The sequence below is a fragment of the Alligator sinensis genome, unplaced genomic scaffold (assembly GCF_000455745.1).
Source record: "Alligator sinensis unplaced genomic scaffold, ASM45574v1 scaffold737_1, whole genome shotgun sequence".
In the NCBI taxonomy this organism is placed as follows: Eukaryota; Metazoa; Chordata; order Crocodylia; family Alligatoridae; genus Alligator; species Alligator sinensis.
In genome coordinates, this window is record NW_005841930.1 from 2,679,099 (window position 1) to 2,699,376 (window position 20,278).

The 20,278-nt window shown below is 40.0% G+C and overlaps 1 protein-coding gene across 5 annotated transcripts in view; it reads left to right on the forward strand.

Annotated features, from left to right (window-relative positions):
* CDK19 (cyclin dependent kinase 19) overlaps positions 1-20,278 on the forward strand; it is a 226,640-nt gene that overhangs the window by 186,393 nt on the left and 19,969 nt on the right. For 3 of the 5 annotated variants that reach the window (XM_025198845.1, XM_025198848.1, XM_025198846.1), the window contains exons 11-14: positions 366-463; positions 4,636-4,714; positions 10,385-10,648; positions 13,751-18,081. In XM_025198845.1, the coding sequence (XP_025054630.1) occupies positions 366-463; positions 4,636-4,714; positions 10,385-10,648; positions 13,751-13,882 (573 nt within the window). In that variant the 3' untranslated portion in view covers positions 13,883-18,081. Of the gene's footprint in view, positions 1-365; positions 464-4,635; positions 4,715-10,384; positions 10,649-13,750; positions 18,083-20,278 lie in introns of those variants that run through there. The other 2 variants (XM_025198849.1, XM_025198850.1) reach the window with 2 other exon arrangements.

Sequence of the window (20,278 nt, forward strand, 5' to 3'; positions counted from 1 at the left end):
GCAGTAGGGGATGGCAAAGAGTTTCTATGCCATCTCTGCCATCAGAGGATCATTTTTTAGTTGGGGAGATCCTCCATGGGTCTGTGGTGCTGCTTTTAGGTCCAGTTTATTTCAGTGTTCTGCTCAAACCAGTGCACAGTTAATTTAATTTCTTATGCCAGCAGAACTCCATAGTCATGATAATATAGAAGGTTACTGGGTTATTGAAATGAAAAGTTTTACGCTACATGAAATGCCATTTTTTCTTCTGTAAGTGAGCTTTTTGTAGCTTACCAAATCATGATGAAAGGGAAGTGTACAAGCCAGGGGTTTCAAAACTGGTCATTTCCTAAATTGTTGACTGTTTGTGATGTTCTGTTCCACAGCTTCAAAAACTTCTCACTATGGATCCTACAAAGAGAATTACCTCAGAGCAGGCTTTGCAGGATCCCTACTTCCAGGAGGATCCACTGCCTACATCAGAGTACGTCTTGCTTTTCCTGTGCTTTTTACTGGGATGCTTCTTTTCTGTTAAGCATCAATGTATTGTATATGGTGACCATTTAAAATGAAAAAATACGCTTGCAGCTGAAACAGTTTCCCTCACCATCATGATTGTAACTCAAAACTTTTCAAGACAACCTGTAGTGTAGGAGAGAACAAAAACTTTGAAGTTGCTTTTCCCAGTAAAGATGGGAAAATGAAGGAACAGAGATGATTCTCAGAAACCTATTCTGTCCCTTTTGGGGCATCTGTCATTCAGAAAATGTATAAAATACACTTAGTTCTGATTTATTTTTGACAAATCAGACTTTATTAGATCCACAAACTCTCTTGCTCAGAGATCGTGAATTTTACCAGTAGCGATATTGTGATATGGTCAAATCATTTCAACTGCTGTTATAAAACTATCAAAATCCTTTTGAGCTGGTAGGAATATCTTCCACAGCAAAGGTGTCAAATGAATGCCTACAGCAGGGAATGGCAAAATACAGCCCATTGGCCAGATCTGGCCCACCAGGCTATTCTATCCGATTTGCAGGGGCCCCTAAAAAATTTAGAAATTTAATATTTATCTGCTTCTGGCTGATTGTCAAAGATGACAGCAGCCAGCAGCAGTAGGACCTAGGGGGTGCTAGCAGCAGGATTAAGCAGCCACAGCAGCAAGGCTGGCCCAGGACTGCCCCACCCCCACCCTCAGCCCCACCCCTAGCCAGAAGCCTCTGCCTAGCAGAGGCCTGGGACCCTGGGGCTGTTCCTGCCTCCCTGTGCCAGAGGGAAATTTAAATAAGAAGGTGGGGAGGGAGGCAGGGGAGGACTGCAGACAATCACTCCAGTCCTCAGGGCCAGGCTGAGCTGGCTCCTGCAGTCCCAGCGATGCATCCAGGAACCACGTGGTGCTGGAGCACCCAGCTGGCGGGAGGGAGGGGACTGAGGAAATGGCTGCAGAAAGTGAGGGGAAAAGGACAGTGAGTGGGCGCGCAGAGCACAGCAACAGCTGGGCGGGAGCACAGGGCCCGCACCAGTGTCCTGGGGCCAGTGCTGCCAGGGCCCAGAGTGGGGCAGCAGGAGCATGGGACTGGGCCGGCAGGGGCTTTGTGGAGCTGAGTTGGCTCCCCCCCTCTCCCTGCTGGCTAAGCCCAGCCCAGTTCCATAGAGCCCCTGCCAGCCCATGCTCCACCCTGGGCTCCCAGTTACCTTGGCCCTGGCGCGGGCTTCATGCTTCTGCCCAGCTGTCGCTGCGCACCACGCACTTGCTCGCTGCTACTCTTCCACCACCTGCCATGGCCATTTCTCAGCTTTCCTGCCTGCCGCTCCGGCACCATGCGAGTCCAAGCTGCAGCACTGGGCTGCAGGACTCGGCAGGAACCAGTCCGGCCCCTGCAATTCTCAGCTGGCTCCATGCAGTGCTGGCTAGGCTGGTCCGGTTCCTGCTGTGGTCTCGGCTGTGCAGCTGGGACGTGGCACTGGAGCGGCAAGTGTGGGGGCAGGAGAGGATGGGGAAGTGGCATGAGAAGGGCAGCAGTGGCAGATGAGAGGAGGAAGTGACGGTGAGCAGGAACACAGTGCCCCACGGCCTGCTGTTGGGGGCTGGGGGGGGGGGGCTGTGGGCAAGCCGTTCCCCTCCATGCAGTGCCACAACCCTCCCCAGCCACCCTCCCCCCACACTCACAGCCCCTCACCAACCTCATACCCCCCACACACATCCACACACACCCCCACATGCTCTCCCACCCCGCATAGACATGCCCATACCCCTCATGCCTACCTACCCCTCCACAAACCCCAGATACACACCCATACCCTCTCCCACACCCCACATAACTACACACCCACAAACTTATACCCACCCAACCACCCCCTCCCACAATATACAAGAATAAGATTTCATTTTAAGCTATTATATTGTCACCTGTATGTACACTACACAAACACATGTAAAACAGGACAAAATATTTTTTTAATGAAATTAATTAATGTTGTAGTACATGTTTTGATTTTTAGAATATAATTTGGTATTTTTCTGGTTCCGATATGGCAAAACCCCTATCTGCAAGCAGTACTTATGGGGGGCAAAGAGAGGGACTTCTGGTGGCAAAGGTCAGGGTTAGGGGGCAGGACTTCTGGTAACAAGATGGTGACCAGGGGGCAGGGCACCTGTCAAAGGGTGCAGCCCTCAATGGGTTGCCATAACTCAGGAAGCGGCCCTCCACCTGAAATAATTGCCCTCCCCTCGCCTACAGGTTGGATCAAGCCCAAATAACTATGCCATCTGGGTTGCAGGTGGTGTAGCCACCATTCACCCTGCTTGCTGGGTCCAAATCCAGTCAGCAAAGAGCCCTGCAGTTCAGCTCTGGCCATGGGGATGTAGTGCATTTGACAAACTGTACTGCAGGTTGCCTAAAATTTTCTATTATAAGACTGTCACTACAACTTTTAATCATTTAGACTGAAATTTTCCATGCCTGGTATCTGCCTCAGGTTGAATTTTTTTGGAAAATTTTACCTGAAGTGGCTTGGCCCACGTTGTTATTTTGTCCACATTAAAAATCTTACTAACATGTTCCTGAGAGGCTCTAGTTCTAGATCAGAAATTAGGGAGCATCTTTCTGTGGTTTAAGGTATTTATTTATCATTTGCTGGCTCTGTGAAAGTCCACTCAAATTTGGTTTAGTTTTAAGCTTCTGAAAAATTTCAGTTCAAGCATGCTCTGTAGAAGCTCATTAGTTTGTCTTCTGAGATTTACAAAGATTCTTATTTTAACTGGGCATACTCCATTCCCGGACTGGAGGAGCTAGTAGGACTTTGCCTGCTCCTGCTCCCTCTACCTGCCAGGAGGATGAAGTTTATCCAGGCACAGAAACTGAAAGCAGCTAGAAGAACTGAAAGATTCTCTCCTGTGCTCTCATTGCATAGGAGAGAGGCACTGGGGAGAAGATCAGACTGGAGATGACCTGGGTTGTACGGGTGGTAAAGAGAGGGTATTGAGAAGGAGTAACAGCAGGGAGGGAAATGTGCAGGGGAAAAGGAAGAAGGCTTTGTAATCAGTAGGCACTTTCCCACACTAGGATCTGGAATAAAAGTCAGAATCCATTGTTGCTTTGCTTTCAGCAAATAGCTAGTGAAACATCTCTCATTCCTGTCTAGTAGCTGGTCCATCTAGAGAACAACAGATTACTACTGAAGCCAACAACCTCATTACCTCAAATACTAGAGGTCTGCTGCTGTGGATCTAATTGTTCCAGCCCTGCTGCTGCTGCTATGTATGGAGGATCAGAATGGTTCCACATGTTGATCTGGGCTCGACTAGGAAAAAAGTTTTCTTTAGAAGTTTTTTTTGTTCATCCTTATGTTCTTAAAATTGAGTTAGCCCAAATTATTTGATATGCCAATTAGTACCTAGTAGAGATACAGTTTAGCACTTTCAAAACTCTGATTGGGTTGTAACAAAAGTGCCTTCCTGGAGCCAGCCACCAGCAAGAAATGTTGAAATTCAGATGGGAATTGGTCTACCAGTATCTCTCTCAGGTATTTATATGCTGCTGTCCCAGACTGATCTAGTTCCCTCAGATTTCAAAGCAGTCAAGTAGCATGATAATTAAGATGCTAAAACTGTCTACTCTAGGTACTAAATGGTGTTTTGTATCTTGTTAGTTAACTCGGTCTCAAAGCTATTTTTTTCCCTACGAAAGGCTTCAGAGACTGTATCCAGTTTTACACCTATCAGCCAGGATGTATGGAGCCTGATCCAAAAAGGGTTGAAGGCAATGAGAAGGTTCCCATGACATTAACTGGCTTGGAACAGGTTTTCAGTACACTGTGCCATACATGCTCCCAGCCAAATGCTGCAGAATTTCTTGTTGATTTGGATGACCAAGTGAACAAATGTGGTGTCCTGACAGCAAATAATCGTTCTGCCATTTGTACTCATTCAGATCTGCTGTGAATGCTGAAGGCAGGCAGCAGGCCAAAAGCAAGCAGAGTTCAAATTAAAATCAGTGCATGTCCTGCTGTATTTGTATGTTGGATAATTCAAAGTGCCACTTACTCTAATAACTAGGAGTCATAAAAGCAAAAGGAAAAAAAACACCCTGAAAGAGATGGTGTTAAATGAATTTACTGTTTTCTTTTAATTTGCTGTTTGTTGTATTTCAGTGTGTTTGCTGGCTGTCAGATTCCTTATCCAAAACGAGAATTCCTCAATGAGGATGAACCCGAAGAGAAAGGGGATAAGGTATAGTAAAAAAATACTGTCTAATGTGCAACAAAAATGTAATGATGCCTCTAAGGGAAAATTAATAGAACATGGGCTGTTACTCAAGAATGTATCTTCCAGACAAGACCATCCCAAAATTACTTGTTGGTACATTGGAAAGTATTTAATTAATAATATGTGGTAAATTGAAGTGAGTCAGATAACTTGTATTTTCTTTACACTTAATACACAGCCTGTTAGACACCATTAGCACTAATGTGACAAGAAGTAGAAAAAGGAAGGGGGCTTATTCTGTAATCAATAAGCATCCTGATGGCTACATGTAAAGGGGCTGTTATGATCGAAGAGGAACCCTTTGACTCTGCATGTCCTCTGATCAGGATGTTCCATACAACAAAGGTGTCCAATTTGATTTAAAAGTATGCTCATCAATAACACGTTTGAAAGAGTAGTGTGCACTTTTTCGGCCACTGTTGATTTATACACATTGTGAGACAAAAAAAAATGTCTAGAACAGGGACATGGTTAATCTACTAAATACAATAGGGATGATACTTTTCCCTAGCTTGCTTTCAAGTGTAGAAAACCCACAAAGCCTAATTAAGATACCATAAAAGTCATGATACTGATATGGTTAACATTCAGTGACTTACTTTGCTTTTTTTAAACTCCTACTACTTACCAAATAAGAAGAAACATCATGAGGTAAAATATCATGAGATAAAAGTAAATATTTGCATCTTCTTAGTAACTTTGTATTTGTTAAACAAAAATGCCATAATAGAGCATACATATTTAAAGCAGTTTAGTTTTGTAAATGGCCTTTGAGGACTGTCACATATGTAAGCATGCTGTAAATAAAGGTCTTGCAGAACATTTAGTTAATTTAAAAGAAAAAAGGACATATTTTAAATATATATTGCTTACTGAATTCCTTCTTACAGTGAAAAGTTATTTTTAAGCCAGTCTGCAGTATTATAAAAATGGATTTTGTGCCATGTTTTGGTACTTTATAAGGTATCAAAAAGGCTAAAAAGATCTTTAGCAGGATTTTTCCCCTGTTTTTAAAGCCATATTTAAAAATAAGAACAACAACCCATAACACATTTTCAGTTATGTCAAGTTTTGTTTTTGGGTTTCCTGGTTTAGCTGGAAGCCATATGGAGGGAAATCCTCTCAGCTCATAGCCAGTTAAAAAAATAAATCTTTAACAAAATATTCTTTTTCTAAAATGGTCATTAATCAGTGGTTAAATTCACAGACACAAACTAAATCCTAAGATCTTTCTAATTAAAATCCTCTTCTTTCAGACATGCAGCTGGATTTTCATTTTAGTAATAGGTGCATAGATAAGAAGAAGATGGTAGTACTGGGAAATATGCTGCTGTCCTTAGGCCTTTTAATACATAATTAGTTCCATTTTTTCAATGAGCTACGCAACTGCTGAATGTTGGGTTTACTTTACCAGGGAAAGTGAGGACACAACATATTATGTTGTCTCATAACTACTTCAATGACAGCTTTCTTCCATAGGGATCTCTGGGTAATCATTACAAGATATGAAGCCTACTCAATGAAAATAGCAAAACCCTTCAGTGCAGTGCTCACAAAGGAACATTGATTCTTGAACTAGCTGTTACTTAAAATAAGTTTGAAAACAGTACTATATTTCTTGAAACATATTTTAATTAAAGCTAATGATTTGCAACTGTAATTTCAATGAAACATCATGATGTGATCATAGGAAAAAGTAAGACCTAAATGTCCAGTAACAGATCAAAAATATTTTTTATTTTGCAATACAATAAAATGCGTTGATGACCTTTAATTAGCATTTCAAAACTTTGGAAACCACTGCCAGTACCTATTTTTGCTATCCTGTAGTGCAAAGGCACATGGGAGTCTGTGATAGAAGCTGCTCCCCTGACTCAGGCCAGATTTGTGCTAGAAAATTTGCTGGGATAGCAGTATTGGTTGCAAGTTACAGTGTATGATATTTCTATACCAGTCAGTCTTAGTGTGTGGATAGTGCTATATAGGCAAAAAGGTGTTTCTGCTGATTGTCACTTAGAGGAAACAGTGCCTGCAGTTTCTTTCCCAGTCTGTCTTGAGCAGTCATTCTAAGTGACAAATCTTTACCTGCCTTTCTCCCATACTGGTGTGCTTCAGTTCAGTCCAATTTAGCCTGCAGCATAGGGCTACCCCACCTGTTCTTTCATCCATCATACTGTCACAGCTATGTAGCCACCAGTGCCTTAGACCCCTTCGTAGTCCCTCTCAAGTAGGAGATTTTGCACTTATGCCTTTCTCTTGGTGGAATCCCTGGTTCTATCAGTCAGACCAGACGTATGGGCAGGAGCAGTTCCTGGTTCTGTTTGTGTTGATACAGACCCAGCTATTTTGGGCACCTGTAAAAAAACTTCCCCTCTGTAAGTCTGTCTCCAGCGGCTAGTTTAAGTGACTCAAAAGAAGTGTTTCCAAATATATTCTCTGTTTATTCAAAGGCACATAGTAATCAGAGAAAAGAGTTAAAACAACAAATACCATATATTATCTGGTCTTACCAAAACTTTATCCTTGGAAGTCTCAGAAACTTATGCTCAACCCAGACACCCCTATCTTTCGGCTGGAAGAGACAGATTGCACTGCTGCATTCTTTGTCCTTCAGTCCCAGTCTGCGTCTGTCAGTGTCAAGCAGCTATAGACAGTTTCATCTCTTTCTGTTGGGACTGCTTTTAACTATTGTTGGTCCTTTGACCATTGGACTCTGGCCTTGGAAAAACAGCTGTGTGATTCATGGCTGGTACCTGGGAAGAGAATGATCTCACTGGTTCATTCAAGCTGTCTCGACTGACCATATTTTTGTTCCTGCTTGCTCTTCCTGGCACTCCTTCTAGACCGGAGCACGGTTAAACGGTTAAATTAACTAATGTTAATTAGTTAAACTGCAATATAATATTCATAAAAATAGCTTCCATTCTGGAAACTAGGAAACACTCTACCTAAAAGCACTGTTTTGTTGCCTGTACTAGCAGGGTTAGCTGGTTACAGCTGTACTGGCAAACCTTTATCTAGTGTAGACTAAACCTCTATGTCTTACAAATGCAGCAGGAGCAGCAGCTCCATCACATAGATATTTCAAACCATTGAGGTAAGTTTCATGCCGCCTTTATCAGAAGTCAGAGGAAACATGGACTCTGCATTTCCTTCAGTGCTTGGCAAGCCCGAGTCATGGGGATTCCCACTGTTTCAGTTTTTCATGCAGTCCAGGTTTCAACTTGGCAGCTTTCACGATTTGCAATAAAAATGGTTCAGCTTAAATCCAGGCACCCATAGGCAAAACACCCCCGCAACATGTCACATAACTGATTTTTTTCTAAGACCCAGACATCTTAGAACTGTGATACAAAAGCAGTCTTAATTAGGACCATCATTTATATAACTACTAATGGCTCAGTCAACACCAGTAGATAAATAATGTCTTTTAAGAAAACATTCAATAGCAGTAATCTTAAAATTGTTTAGGAAATTAGCTTGTTGAAGTCTCTCTTAAAATAGGAACTGTCTCTGACTGGGTCTGAGGCATACAAGCAGTAGGAAGCATTCTTGGGTCACTGAACATGTACGTGAAACATCAGTTACTCCTAGGTACTTGAAAATGCCGGATAATCTGTGCTTCTCTCCACTCCTAAATACATACATTCTTATGAATTTCCTCTGGTGTGTAACTTGTGATTGCCACAATGTATGCCACCAGTGTACATTTTGACTTAATTTTACAGTGATAACTAAATAGCTTTTGGTTAGCAAGACTGTCAAAAAATTTCTGCCAAAGGCAATTGGTTTCAACAACTTATGGGAAGTTAGTTGCATCAGCTTTCTATAAAAACTGACCACATCAAAGCTTTGATAAATGGTGCCTCAATAAATGTATCCCCAAACAACCTTGTAATGAGTTTTCAATTCCATAACATTTTATAGTGTTTACAGCAAAGACCTTAACTGCTTTGTACGGCATCTCAGAGTTTTTATTTAAAAGTACGTCTGAAGCTGCAATAAAGAAATGTTTTTCTTTGTGGAGTGAGAATATTATATTTAATAATATAAACAGTAAATAAAATAGTCACGTTTGTAATTGCCTTGGCTGTATAGCGGTGCCCTTGATTGGGAGCCTCTGCAAAGCCCCAAAGCAGAGACAAGAATGATGCAGCTGAGATACTCCTTACATCAGAGTATCTGTCAATCCCTGGCCCATCACAGTCCACTTCTTGTCCCATTCCTTCAAGTCATTACGTCTCTGCTGTAAATAGTGTCATTTCTTGTCCTATTCCCACAGCCATTCTACCCATTCTTTCTTTCCTATTTGCTGCCAGGCCTTCCTGGTTTTCATTTATATTCCTCTCTCCCACCCATCTTTAGACACCTTTTGTCATTTCCTCATTCTACCTCAGCCTTTGTACTGCCAGAAAACTTTTCTTTTCCTTCAACCCTCTATCTTTGGACTATATGCCCTGTTCCTCTTCCTTCTTACTGCCACCAACAAAACTCTTCTGTATCTGCTATACCATGTGTGGCTTTCTTACTAAGGTATTTCTCATTGCAAGGTGTAAGATGCAGAGCTGTAATGCAGTACTGAGATTTGTTCCTCATTTTTCATGGGCGTGCTGCATGCATGGGGACAATTCACTTTGTGTCTATGTCTCTGTAAAATGGGAATAATGCTACTATCTGACAAAACTGCTGTGATGTTTAATTCATTGCCTGGAAAGCTGTTTTGAATGTTGGGTGGAAGGTATCAACACATTGCTATTTATTACTGTGCCCCACTGCTTTTTCTCGGTATACTACAGCTTATTTGCAGTAGTTCATAATGGGACCAGAAGTCAGGGTAAATAATGCACCTTATAGGCTGTAATGTATATAGAGAGCATAAGCTTTTGTGAATTTGATCTCACTTCATCAGATGCTGTGAAAGGACAAGCATAGAGCAGTGTATAAAGTGAAGCATGTGACCGCCATTTTCTTGATTGTGCCTTCTACCCTCCTCACAATTAATATGATCCTGATTGACTGGCTAGGGTTAGGAGTTTAGGCAGATTCAAAAAATGGGATTGGACAAATTCTTGGAGGAAAGGTGCATCAGGTAGCTCTTGAGCATGAGACTTGAGGATACAGCCTCTGGCTCAACTGTAAGTGCTAAAGACTGCAAGTAAGAGAGGAACAGTGGAAAAAACCCTGGTCATATACCCAGTTCACTTTCCCTTTCAGCATCCACTCTCTGCCACTGTGTGACACAGGATATTTATTGGGCAAGATGGGTGTATGGTCTTACCCAGTAAATGGTAGTTCTTATGAGTTACACATCTGCCATTCAAGTTGCTGTTTATCTAGGCCTCCCTATTTAATAAAAATAAAAATGAACCACAGATCATTTGATTCCAGTCAGTAATTGAAACCCATAAAGTTGAAATGACTTCAGAATTCCCCCAGCCCTCATCAGCACACATTCCTACCTGCAGCATGTGGAGGATGCATTCTTCACTTTGGTCCACCTGTCTCTTGTCCTGTGGCTGGTTGATTCTTACTCCTTGTTCTGTTTAGGGGCAGTTTGAGAGCATGTAATCCCAAACTAAACAAACAAACAAAAAGCCAGAAAAAGTTACCTTCCCTAGCTGTGCTTTCTCCTAGAATCAGCAGCAGCAGAATCAGCATCAGCAACAAACAGCACCTCAGCAGCAACAGCAAGCAGCACCTCAGCAGCAGCAACAGCAACAAAACAGTACCCAGACAAATGGGACGGCAGGAGGAGGTGGAGCAGGAGGAGGGGGCACTGGGGCAGGACTCCAGCATAGCCAGGACTCCGGCCTCAATCAGGTGCCTCCAAATAAGAAACCACGCATAGGGCCTTCAGGCACTAACTCAGGCGGGCCTGTTATGCCTTCAGATTATCAGGTACAGACTTTGGTTCTTCTCATTTGTGTTATTTTAAGGAGCAAGGTATAGTTGCACTCTTAAGATTTTTAGTGTGTGTGTGTGTGTGTGTCAGAGAACAAGTACACTTTAAGCTGAAGCTCATTGTCACCTGAATGCGCATGCTTCAGTTTAGAAAGGATTTTGCTGTCTCAGAGTTAACTGGAAGTGAATTGCATGCTGTTGCAGATATAGATTTCATCAGCTGTTCTCAGTCAATGAGCTGTATCCTGTACTGTGCTGAGCATTCTGGCTGCTATCCAGCAAAGAATTTAAATATGTACTTAACATAAGGCTGTGAGTAACTCTATGAAAACTAGTGGAAACACTGTCACGTACTTAAATGCTTTACACAGGATCAAGTTCGAAGCATTCAGCAACTTTGCAAAATTGAAGCCTGTGTGAAAAGCAGTCCTGGTAAAAAGTAGCTAAATGAGCAGCCGGCTCTTTAATTCCTGACACCTTCTCTTCTGCTTCATCAAGACGATAGGACCATTCAGATTCTATTATTTGTCCTAATCCTCGCTAACTGCTCTTTAATCTTAAAGTACAGTTCCTTTGTTACTGTAGCCTATGAACATTAGTGGATCAGCATGCTTTATTCTAAAGCAGGGCACTATAATAATGCTACTGTTTCATCTCAACTATAAGAGAAAATTCAAATATAAATCTTCAAATGTAGTATTTTATTTTTTAGTAGCAACAAATTGGTCTGTTATGTTCCTGTCTCAGTACAGTAACATTAGAATTTATTACATGAGAATGAAATTTCCAAATTAATTTTGAATTAGCACATTTGTCAGTGTTTACTGAAATTAGAGTATTTTTCCACTGAAAGTGACATATATTGAGAGAGACAAAAATTTTTATTAAACAAGCTCCCAATTATGTGGGTAGACCACAGTCATTTCTGATGAGATTCACTGAGTATTACTAGAAAAATATTTTTTTAATTTAAAAAAAATGAAGCCTACATTAAAGGCCTACATGTATTTTTTCAATAAATTATTGAAAAAAGAAGAGAATGGATATTTCTTGTAGTTACGGTTTTGCAGATTCTGTCATTTAGATCCTCTCAGAGAAGGATTCAGCTCAGCATGTATTTAATCTTTCTTGTAAATGCATAGCTGCTTTGACTTCATAATCCTTCCCTCACCGCCAGATAATTAATTTCTGGATGCTAGACATTTTCTCCCATTTTTTAATTTTCTTTCTTCATTGCAAGCTATTGTGAAGTTGTAATGGCCAATTAGGAGTAAAGGCAATTTAACTTTCTTTTATAAGTTTCAGCCTGGCTTTTGGTCTGGACAGGTCTCTCTAACTGTTCAGGTGCAGATTGTTTATTACTGCCTTGTTTCTGTCTATATTAAAGGATTTTTTTTTTTGCTAATTCTTGGATCCTTTGGAAGTTTTCAGAGTTCTGGGCAGCCCTCCCCCTCACAGTCTTTTCCTGGTTTAAATCTTATCTTTTTAGGGCAGTTACAGTGAGATGATTCTTCTCAGCCTGCAGCCATTTGTTTCAGTGTCTCCTCCCTTCAAGGCTTTCTTGCAGTGTATGTTATCTGTATATCCCCATTAAATCATTTGTTAATTCATACAATCTGATTATCTATTTTTACTTTGGTATTCGTATGCTACTTAGTTTTAGCTGGCTATCTGTCTTGTATCAGTAATGGAATGTCTGCAATTTGTCCAAATCTGGGCTCTGTTAAAATAAATTTTCTTCTGTGAGACTAAAATAAGCATAGGCTAGTTAATGCCTTCCTGTAGTCTTACAGCATTGATCTGACTCCCTTATAGCTTCTACAAAATTCAGGGGGCAGAATCATTTGATTTAGCTTTTGATTTCAAATCTTTTGATGAACAATATTTTATATTATTTGATCAAAGCCAGTCTGCTTTACTACTGCTTTAGGTTCTTTGTTTGTCTGCATTCTACTTTGCTTGCATGGCCTTGCTTTTTGTTTAACATTCTGACCTTTTCCTTTTCCAGCAATCTAGTCCAAATTCTTCATTTATGTTTTTAACGGAGTATAGATTAAACTTTATCACTGATGGTGCCAAAACATTTATTTCTTGTTCTCTTTTGAATGCCTGGACATTAAACATTAAGGCAACAAAACCTGAGCTTTTAAAAACAAAAACCAAGACCAGGGCACATCAGCACTTACTTGGTTTGAAAGCCAGATTTATTTTTTCTTGGCACAGGGCTTTGAAATATTTGACATGAAAAAGGGTATGCATTTTACATCCTCTGTTGAATAATGATACCTATTAGTAGACCAGTATGTTATTGATAAGGAAATGGGAAGACATAGGTAGGTTGACTTTTCTTCTAGGAATCTGTAAAATACTGTAAAGACAATAGAAAATTATAATATTCTTAAAGCTGCTGATGTTTCTTCATCTAGCCCAGATTCATGAGATTAATTCATTTTAATAAGATTAATGAATAACATCACCTTTTTGGTTTTGCAAAAGTTGCGAAAGTGGGGTTTGGTAACTCAAGCAATTTCAAGAGAAACCACAGGAAAATCAGTTTCTTTGTTTCTGCCAAACTGGGAGCCCAGAGACCCGATTTTAAAATTATAGTATATTATTATTTGAATTTATCACCAAATCTCTTCTGTCAACCAAATAGTCTTTCCAGTACTTTTACAGCACCCCATCTTGGGGAACAGGGTGAGGGTTTTGGAGCAAGCAGTTATTTATATTTGTTTAGTTAATTTTGGCATAGAAGTAAAAAATGATAAATATTAAATGCAGTCATCGTAGTTGGATATGACCTCTGTAACAGTTGACATTAGAAAGTAGGAATGTACCATAATCTACTTTTAAAAAGTGCATATTTTCCCTTTGAAAGCTGCCCTTTTTTGATTGAAAGTGTGTCTTTCTATGCGTCTGTCAGGCAGCTTGCATATTTTGGATAATGTATTAATAATAATGATTATTTATCATACTGCACTTCTATATTAACGTTGTCCAGTCACTTTTACCTGCCACTTGGATTTGAACGATCCTCTTGGCTGTGAAAAATTCCCTCAGCTGTTTTCAGTTTTTTCACTCTGCTTTATTTTTCTTCAGCACTCCAGCTCACGCCTGAGTTACCAAAGCAACATTCAGGGATCTTCTCAGTCCCAGAGTACGATGGGCTATTCCACATCATCTCAGCAGAGCTCTCAGTATCACCAGTCTCATCAATCTCACAGGTACTGAGAGGCCTAATAGACTGTGCTTGGAAAGGAATGGACTAAAAGCCAGAAGACTCCAGCAATATGAAGTTCATAATAATGAGAAGAACCAAAAATGCAAACTGCGATGCAGATTTAAAATTCACAATTACAAGAGGAAAACTTTAGTTACTGAAGATTTTTTTTCAGACAACTCTGTCCTTCCATCATTGCCATAAAGGAGATTCTTGTGAAGTGCCCCCCAGCTTCCCCTCGCATGTGTCCCGTTGTGGTTACTCTGATGAAATCTTCTGATCTGAACCCAGCACTTAACTTCTTTAACCTTTGGAATTTTTGAAGGATTCCTGGTGCACCTTTCTCATGCTGTATTGATCGCCATAAGTCTATCTTTGCAAATCTCTTTAATGGGATTTTACAGTTTTAAAATCTTGAACTCCCAGGCTTTCAAGCTTGTATATAGTTAGTTTTTTACTAGGCAAACCAGTTTAGCTATACAAGTATAATGCACCTTTTTAAAGCACTATGTTATTTTCACAGGATATTACTGTTTTGCTCATGGATGTCAAGAAAAGCGAATTTTACTGTTCCAGAGTATTTTACTATTCTGTTTTTATTAATCTAGTTTTCAGGCAAGGTCTTAAAAAAAAAATTAAAATAAAAAAAAAATAAAGGAAAGAAAAGAAAAAAAGTACCCACCCAAGTCTCTGCAGCAGCTAATATGCTGCATGCTACTGGACCGAACACCAAACAGAAGATCATGAATGTTTTTTAAATCATTCATATTGAATCCCATTGATTACAGCCATCACCTTCTAAGTAGCTTTGAATTAAACATTATTTTAAATTAGACCATGATGGTTACATGAAAAGGAGATGGCCTTCAGGGCTCTGCTGGAACAAAGCAATGGAACATCTTCCCTGGTTGTGCACCCAGAATAGCCAGGAAAATGCATTGACTGGCCTCATGTCTTGGTAGAAGAGAGTGTGGGGATGAAGGGCTTGTCTTTCTGTTAAACAGCTCTTTAGTATGTTCTGTAAATCCTGCTTTTGATGTTGCAGTCTCTTTTGTTGGTTTCCCTGAATCATTTATCTAAATACAGAAAATATTAAGACTTATAAAGAACAAAGAAGTATCCGTCTTTACATAGGATCATTACATTTAAGTAAAAATATTGTACATTTTAAAGAGCATGTTAAAAACTGTTCTAGTTTCTCATGTTTATAATGGATATTCTGTATTCTTCCCATTGCTGTGATTATCCCAGATTAGTTGCACCAGATGCACTTGATTGCACTGAAATAGGTTGGGGTTTTATTTGGTGTTTTTTTTTCCCCTTCCCCCAAGAGCAAATATATTTTGATTGTGCCTGAGGACTGTAAGTGGATGGATAACTGGCAGGCTATGCCAGGTAAATAATCAGCATTCACAAGCATAATCAGAGGACCACAATTCAATTAATGAAGCCTCAGCTATTCAGAGAAACGTAACATAACTTGAGGCAGCTCCATTTTATATTTCATTGCTTAAAGAAGGCTCATGATTCTCATTGCACTAAAACTGGAAAGACATTTATTTACTTTAAAATGTTACGAGCTGGATAAGCAGCCCCCGGCTTTTTTAATTGATTGCTGAAAAAGAGGTAGCAGAAGGAGCAAGCTATGTATAAAAAGGGCATATTATTGAAATTTACACTTTACAGTGTGGTCTCTTCTGTCTGACTCCGTGTTCTAGCCTGAATCCATGTGAGAATTTAGATGTAAAGCAGTAAACATTTCACAATAAATTAGTGGTAGATGTTAGCAGGGTGTTAGATATGTATGCCCCAAGGAGAATATTCATTCATCCCAGTCATACAAGAATGATAAATATTTCTGTGGAGACTGATCTTTCATCCCTGCAAAAATCTTTTATTTTTATAAGCAGTTGGAAATGTATGTGGTTTGGCCAGATCATGGGCCACATGACTTCGATGACATTGGTCTTCTCAGAGAAGTGTCTGGAGGTAAAATTAAATTTAAAATGAGTGAAAGAGCAGTGAAAGTGAAATGGAGCAATTTGAAGAGAAATATTGCCAATTGTTATTAGGACAAAACCATCTCCTACTGAATACTTTTCATCTTTATTCTCTATGATATTATGTGCCATGTGTATCTGAGTAACTTTGTTGGTGGGAACTGATTTTCATTGGTTCTTTACTTGAGTTCAGTGAATCTGCTAGGGTTAAAATCTTTTCCAGGATTAATTACCCCAAGTTTTTATTGAAGTTAGGAGGAGCCCCATGGCTGTATCTGAGGAACAATTTGGCCCCTGCCAACAACATTGTTGGATATTCTTGTGATTGGCTTCCACATTTCTGACTAGCAGCCCTTGATATATGCTGCTTTGTCGTCTCCTCTTCTCACCCCTCTATCCAGTCAAAGCACTATTGTCTCTTTGAGCATAATCGTTTAATATTTATACTCTTTGCCACCTCTTCAAAGTACTGGTAATGGCAGGAGGGGGAAAGGGACAAGTCTTCTCCTGGCTGAGTTGGATTCCTATGGTGCCAACAAAGTTAAATTTTAGTGTAGGTTCACGTATGTGCGAAGCGTGAAGATTCACAGCATTGTAATATGCTTTAATTCAGTGAGCTTCCATCCCCTAGAATGACTGCCATGAGCTGAATAAGTATTTCTTTATTTGCTTAATCTAAATCACTTATTGTGCTCCAGTGCCCTGCCGCTTCTGCGCGCATTCATAAAACTGAACTAACTCCTCCATTGCCTTCCAGGTAAAAGCTGAATGGGGAATAGATAAAGGGAAAGGTTACTGTTGGAAATGTTTACTGTGCACACTTACTTCCTTTCCTCTGCCAGTTGGTTTTTGGATGTTTGGTCTTTTCTGGTGAGTTATATGTGACTTTCAAGATGGATGGGAGCCAGCCGCAAGATGAAGCAGCCTTGTTTCAGGGGGTGATTTCACAAGGGAAAAATGCTCTTTTTGTCGAAAGGTTAATCAGGTAGTCTGTTGTGAGAAACCAGGAGCATGTATATTTTTGTGCCTGGTCAGTTATAGCAGTTGATACATACTGGTATTCCCTTTTTTTATCCTTACCCTGAACCTCTGTGTGCCCCCACAAAACCTGAAACCCAGTAATGGAAAGTGATACCAATAAGCCTTTTTTCCTGTTCTCTTGGTGATGCATTTGGACCATCCAGTATCATTCTGCGATGTTTCTGCTCTGGCCTTTGGAGGAAACACAAAAGTGGGGAATAGGATTAGCAGCATAGTCTACATTGGTGAAGTTTATGTAGCACAAACTGCACAATGAAGGAAGAATATTGTGAAAGCCGTGAGTCCTGCACTGTATCTGTGACACTGTATCTTTTTTTGGGGGGTGGGGGGGAGGGAAGAGCATTCTGAGAGGGGATAGGGGGGAAGCTTGAAGTATTCAAATGTGTATAATATTTTATATAAACATAATCTTAGTTCCCCTTCATAATCTTCAGTAATGGTACTTAAACACCATTAAGCAAAGAATTGTTTTAGGGTTAAATAAATGTATTGTACATAAGGCCATATGTAATCTTCTAAAAACGTTGCCACACAGCAGCGATATGTATTACTATATGAAAAAAGTCCTTAATGCACTGTTATCTCCTAAATATTTAGTAGTAAATTAATACTATTTAATTTTTTTAAAAATCTGTCTTGTGTAGACACTAAAAGTATTACACAAAATGTGGGCAGAAGATGTCCTTTTTAACAGCAATTTAAAGAACTTTTTATATATGTAATGTAGTATACTTTCAAATTGTTCTAGCTGTATTTTCCCATGTTTACTATTTGTGGACATTTGCCTGTCTCACTTCAGTTATTTTTTATTATTATTATTTCCTGCACGCATCCCTCATTTTTGTAGTTTTATTAGAGATTTCCGCAGCAGAGCTTTCCTGTTCTAGCTCTGTGGTGGGCACTTACAGCAGTGCCCCTGCTGATGGACTTCAAGAATCACAGGGCAAAATATTTGTTTCCCATTCTACAGTTAAAGAGTTTACTGCTTTTAAGTTGTCCTGATGTCACTCTTGAAATGACTGTTAAAACAAAACTATGAGTTCATTGCATTTATTTTATATTCTTGGCTGTAATGAAATTGAATTGACTTTGCTTCAGTGTGAATTTTTTAAATAAAAATAATATACATTTGTAATAATAATAAAATGTTCAAATCAGATAAGTGTGCTAGAAACTTTTGTAAACTTTAAGCTTTTGGCTTTAAGAAGGAAGATCTATCCCAGAGAAATGCAGTATGTGGTCAGGGTGTTTATATCATAAACCCCCCAAAATAGAGCCTGGAAAACCTAAAAGTTGGAATTATAGCTTTTTTAAAAATACCCAAGAGGGTATTTATGGTTTTGTATGTATCAAAATAGAATGCAGCTTTATGGACAAGCAAAACAGATTTGAAATGGTCTCATTAAGGTTTTGCTCTCTCTTTAAAAGTACTTTACTGTGCGGCAGTGATGCTGCTTGTAGAAATATAAGATTGCTAGTCTGATGGCCCTATATATTTGTCTTCTGAAAAAAGCTATAAGTTTGAGGCTAAATTTCCCCTCATTATATGATTTCTAGGCTGTCTTTGGTTCTAATGACTCAAAACACTAAAATGACAGCATGGAAACTGAAGGACATAAGTTAAAGAGCTTAGCTCTGCTTTTCAAGTTGACTTTTTCCATGCTCTGTTGAGCTTCACATTTTAATTCCATTAAGTTGCTGTTTCCGAGATGGTCGTCATTACCCTGGCTTCTTCATGAACTCCTCCCACTTTCTCTGTAAAGGTTGTGTATGATAGCATGGCTGACATTTATCATCTTCACCAGCATTAATGAGGTGACTTCAATTTTTACTGATTTTTTGGACAAGGTAACGTGTACTGGTGGTTTCCGACAAATAGAGATGGGACTGGCTTCTAGTTGCATGATATGTTTAAAGAGTAGGTATCATGTGATGCAGGCACATTTTCCTTTAATTTGTTTCTTTCTTTTACTTCGTTTATATTTATGTTCAGCGTATAGTATTTTTCACTTGAAGAGTCTGAAAGTACCATACAGAACAAGTCATTATGTACAGAATGAGAACCTGCGTCCTGGGAAGCAGCGACTCTGAAAGAGTTGTCTGGGGATTGTGGTGGATAATCTGATCATGTGAGTTCCCAGTGAAATATTGTGGCTAATAGGGCAAACGTAATGTTTGGATGTGTAAATGGGATGAACACAGAGTAGGGCAGTTTCATTGTGTCTGTTTTTTGCATTGCTGAAACCACTACTGAAATACTGTGTCTATTTCTGATGTTTATAAATCAAGGAGATAGTTGATAAATTGGAAGAGGGTTCAGAAAAGACCCATGAGAATGATTAAAGGGTTGAAAACCCATGCCTTTTGGTGAGAGATAGCAGTGGACAACAATCTATTTCAGTTATCAGAGACAACAGTAAGTGATTACAGTCTGTGAAGGACTGGCATGGGGGATCAGAAATGTGATAATTATGCCTTTATCTGCTTTGGTCTAGTAACTGAAGGGTGGCACTAGACAAATTCAGACTAGAAACAAAGCTCAATTTGTTAGCAATGGGAATAATTAACAATTAGAAAAGCTTACCAAAGATTGTAGTGGATTCTTCCTCACTGGCAATATTTGAATCAGGATAGGAAGTTTTCTGAAAGCTATGCTATAGTTTAAACAAGAAATAATTCAGGGAAGTTGTATTGCCTGTGTTATTATAAGAGGAGTCAGAAGAGAGGCTTACAGTTGTCCCTTCATATATTTCATAGACATTAGGGCTGGAAGGGACCTCGGAAGATCATCAAGTCCAGCCCCCTGCCCCAGGGGCAGGAAGTCAGCAGGGATCATAGGATCCCAGCAAGATAAACATCCAAATGTCTCTTGAAGGCGTTCAAAGTAGGTGCTTGAACCACCTCCAGCGGCAGTCTATTCCAAACCTTGGGGGCTGGGACAGTAAAGAAGTTCTTCCTTATGTCCAGCCTGAAATGGTCATGGAGGAGTTTGTGACCGTTTGACCTCGTCATTCCTTGGGGCGCTCTGGTGAACAGACCTTCCCCCAGATCTTGGTAAGCACCCCTGATAAACTTATAGGTGGCCACCAGACCACCCCTGACCCTGCACTTTTCCAGGCTGAAGAGTCCCATGGCTCTCAGCCTCTCATCATAAGATCTGTTTTTCTGACCTTTGACCGTGTGTGTGGCTCTCCTCTGGACTCGCTCAAGCTTCTCCACATCCTTTTTGAATTGTGGAGCCCAAAACTGGATGCAGTACTCCAGCTGCGGCCTCACCAAGGCCGAGTACTACGGGAGAATGATGTCCTGGGATTTGCTTGAGAAACATCTATGGATGCAAGCCAGCATTTTGCTCACTTTACTAGC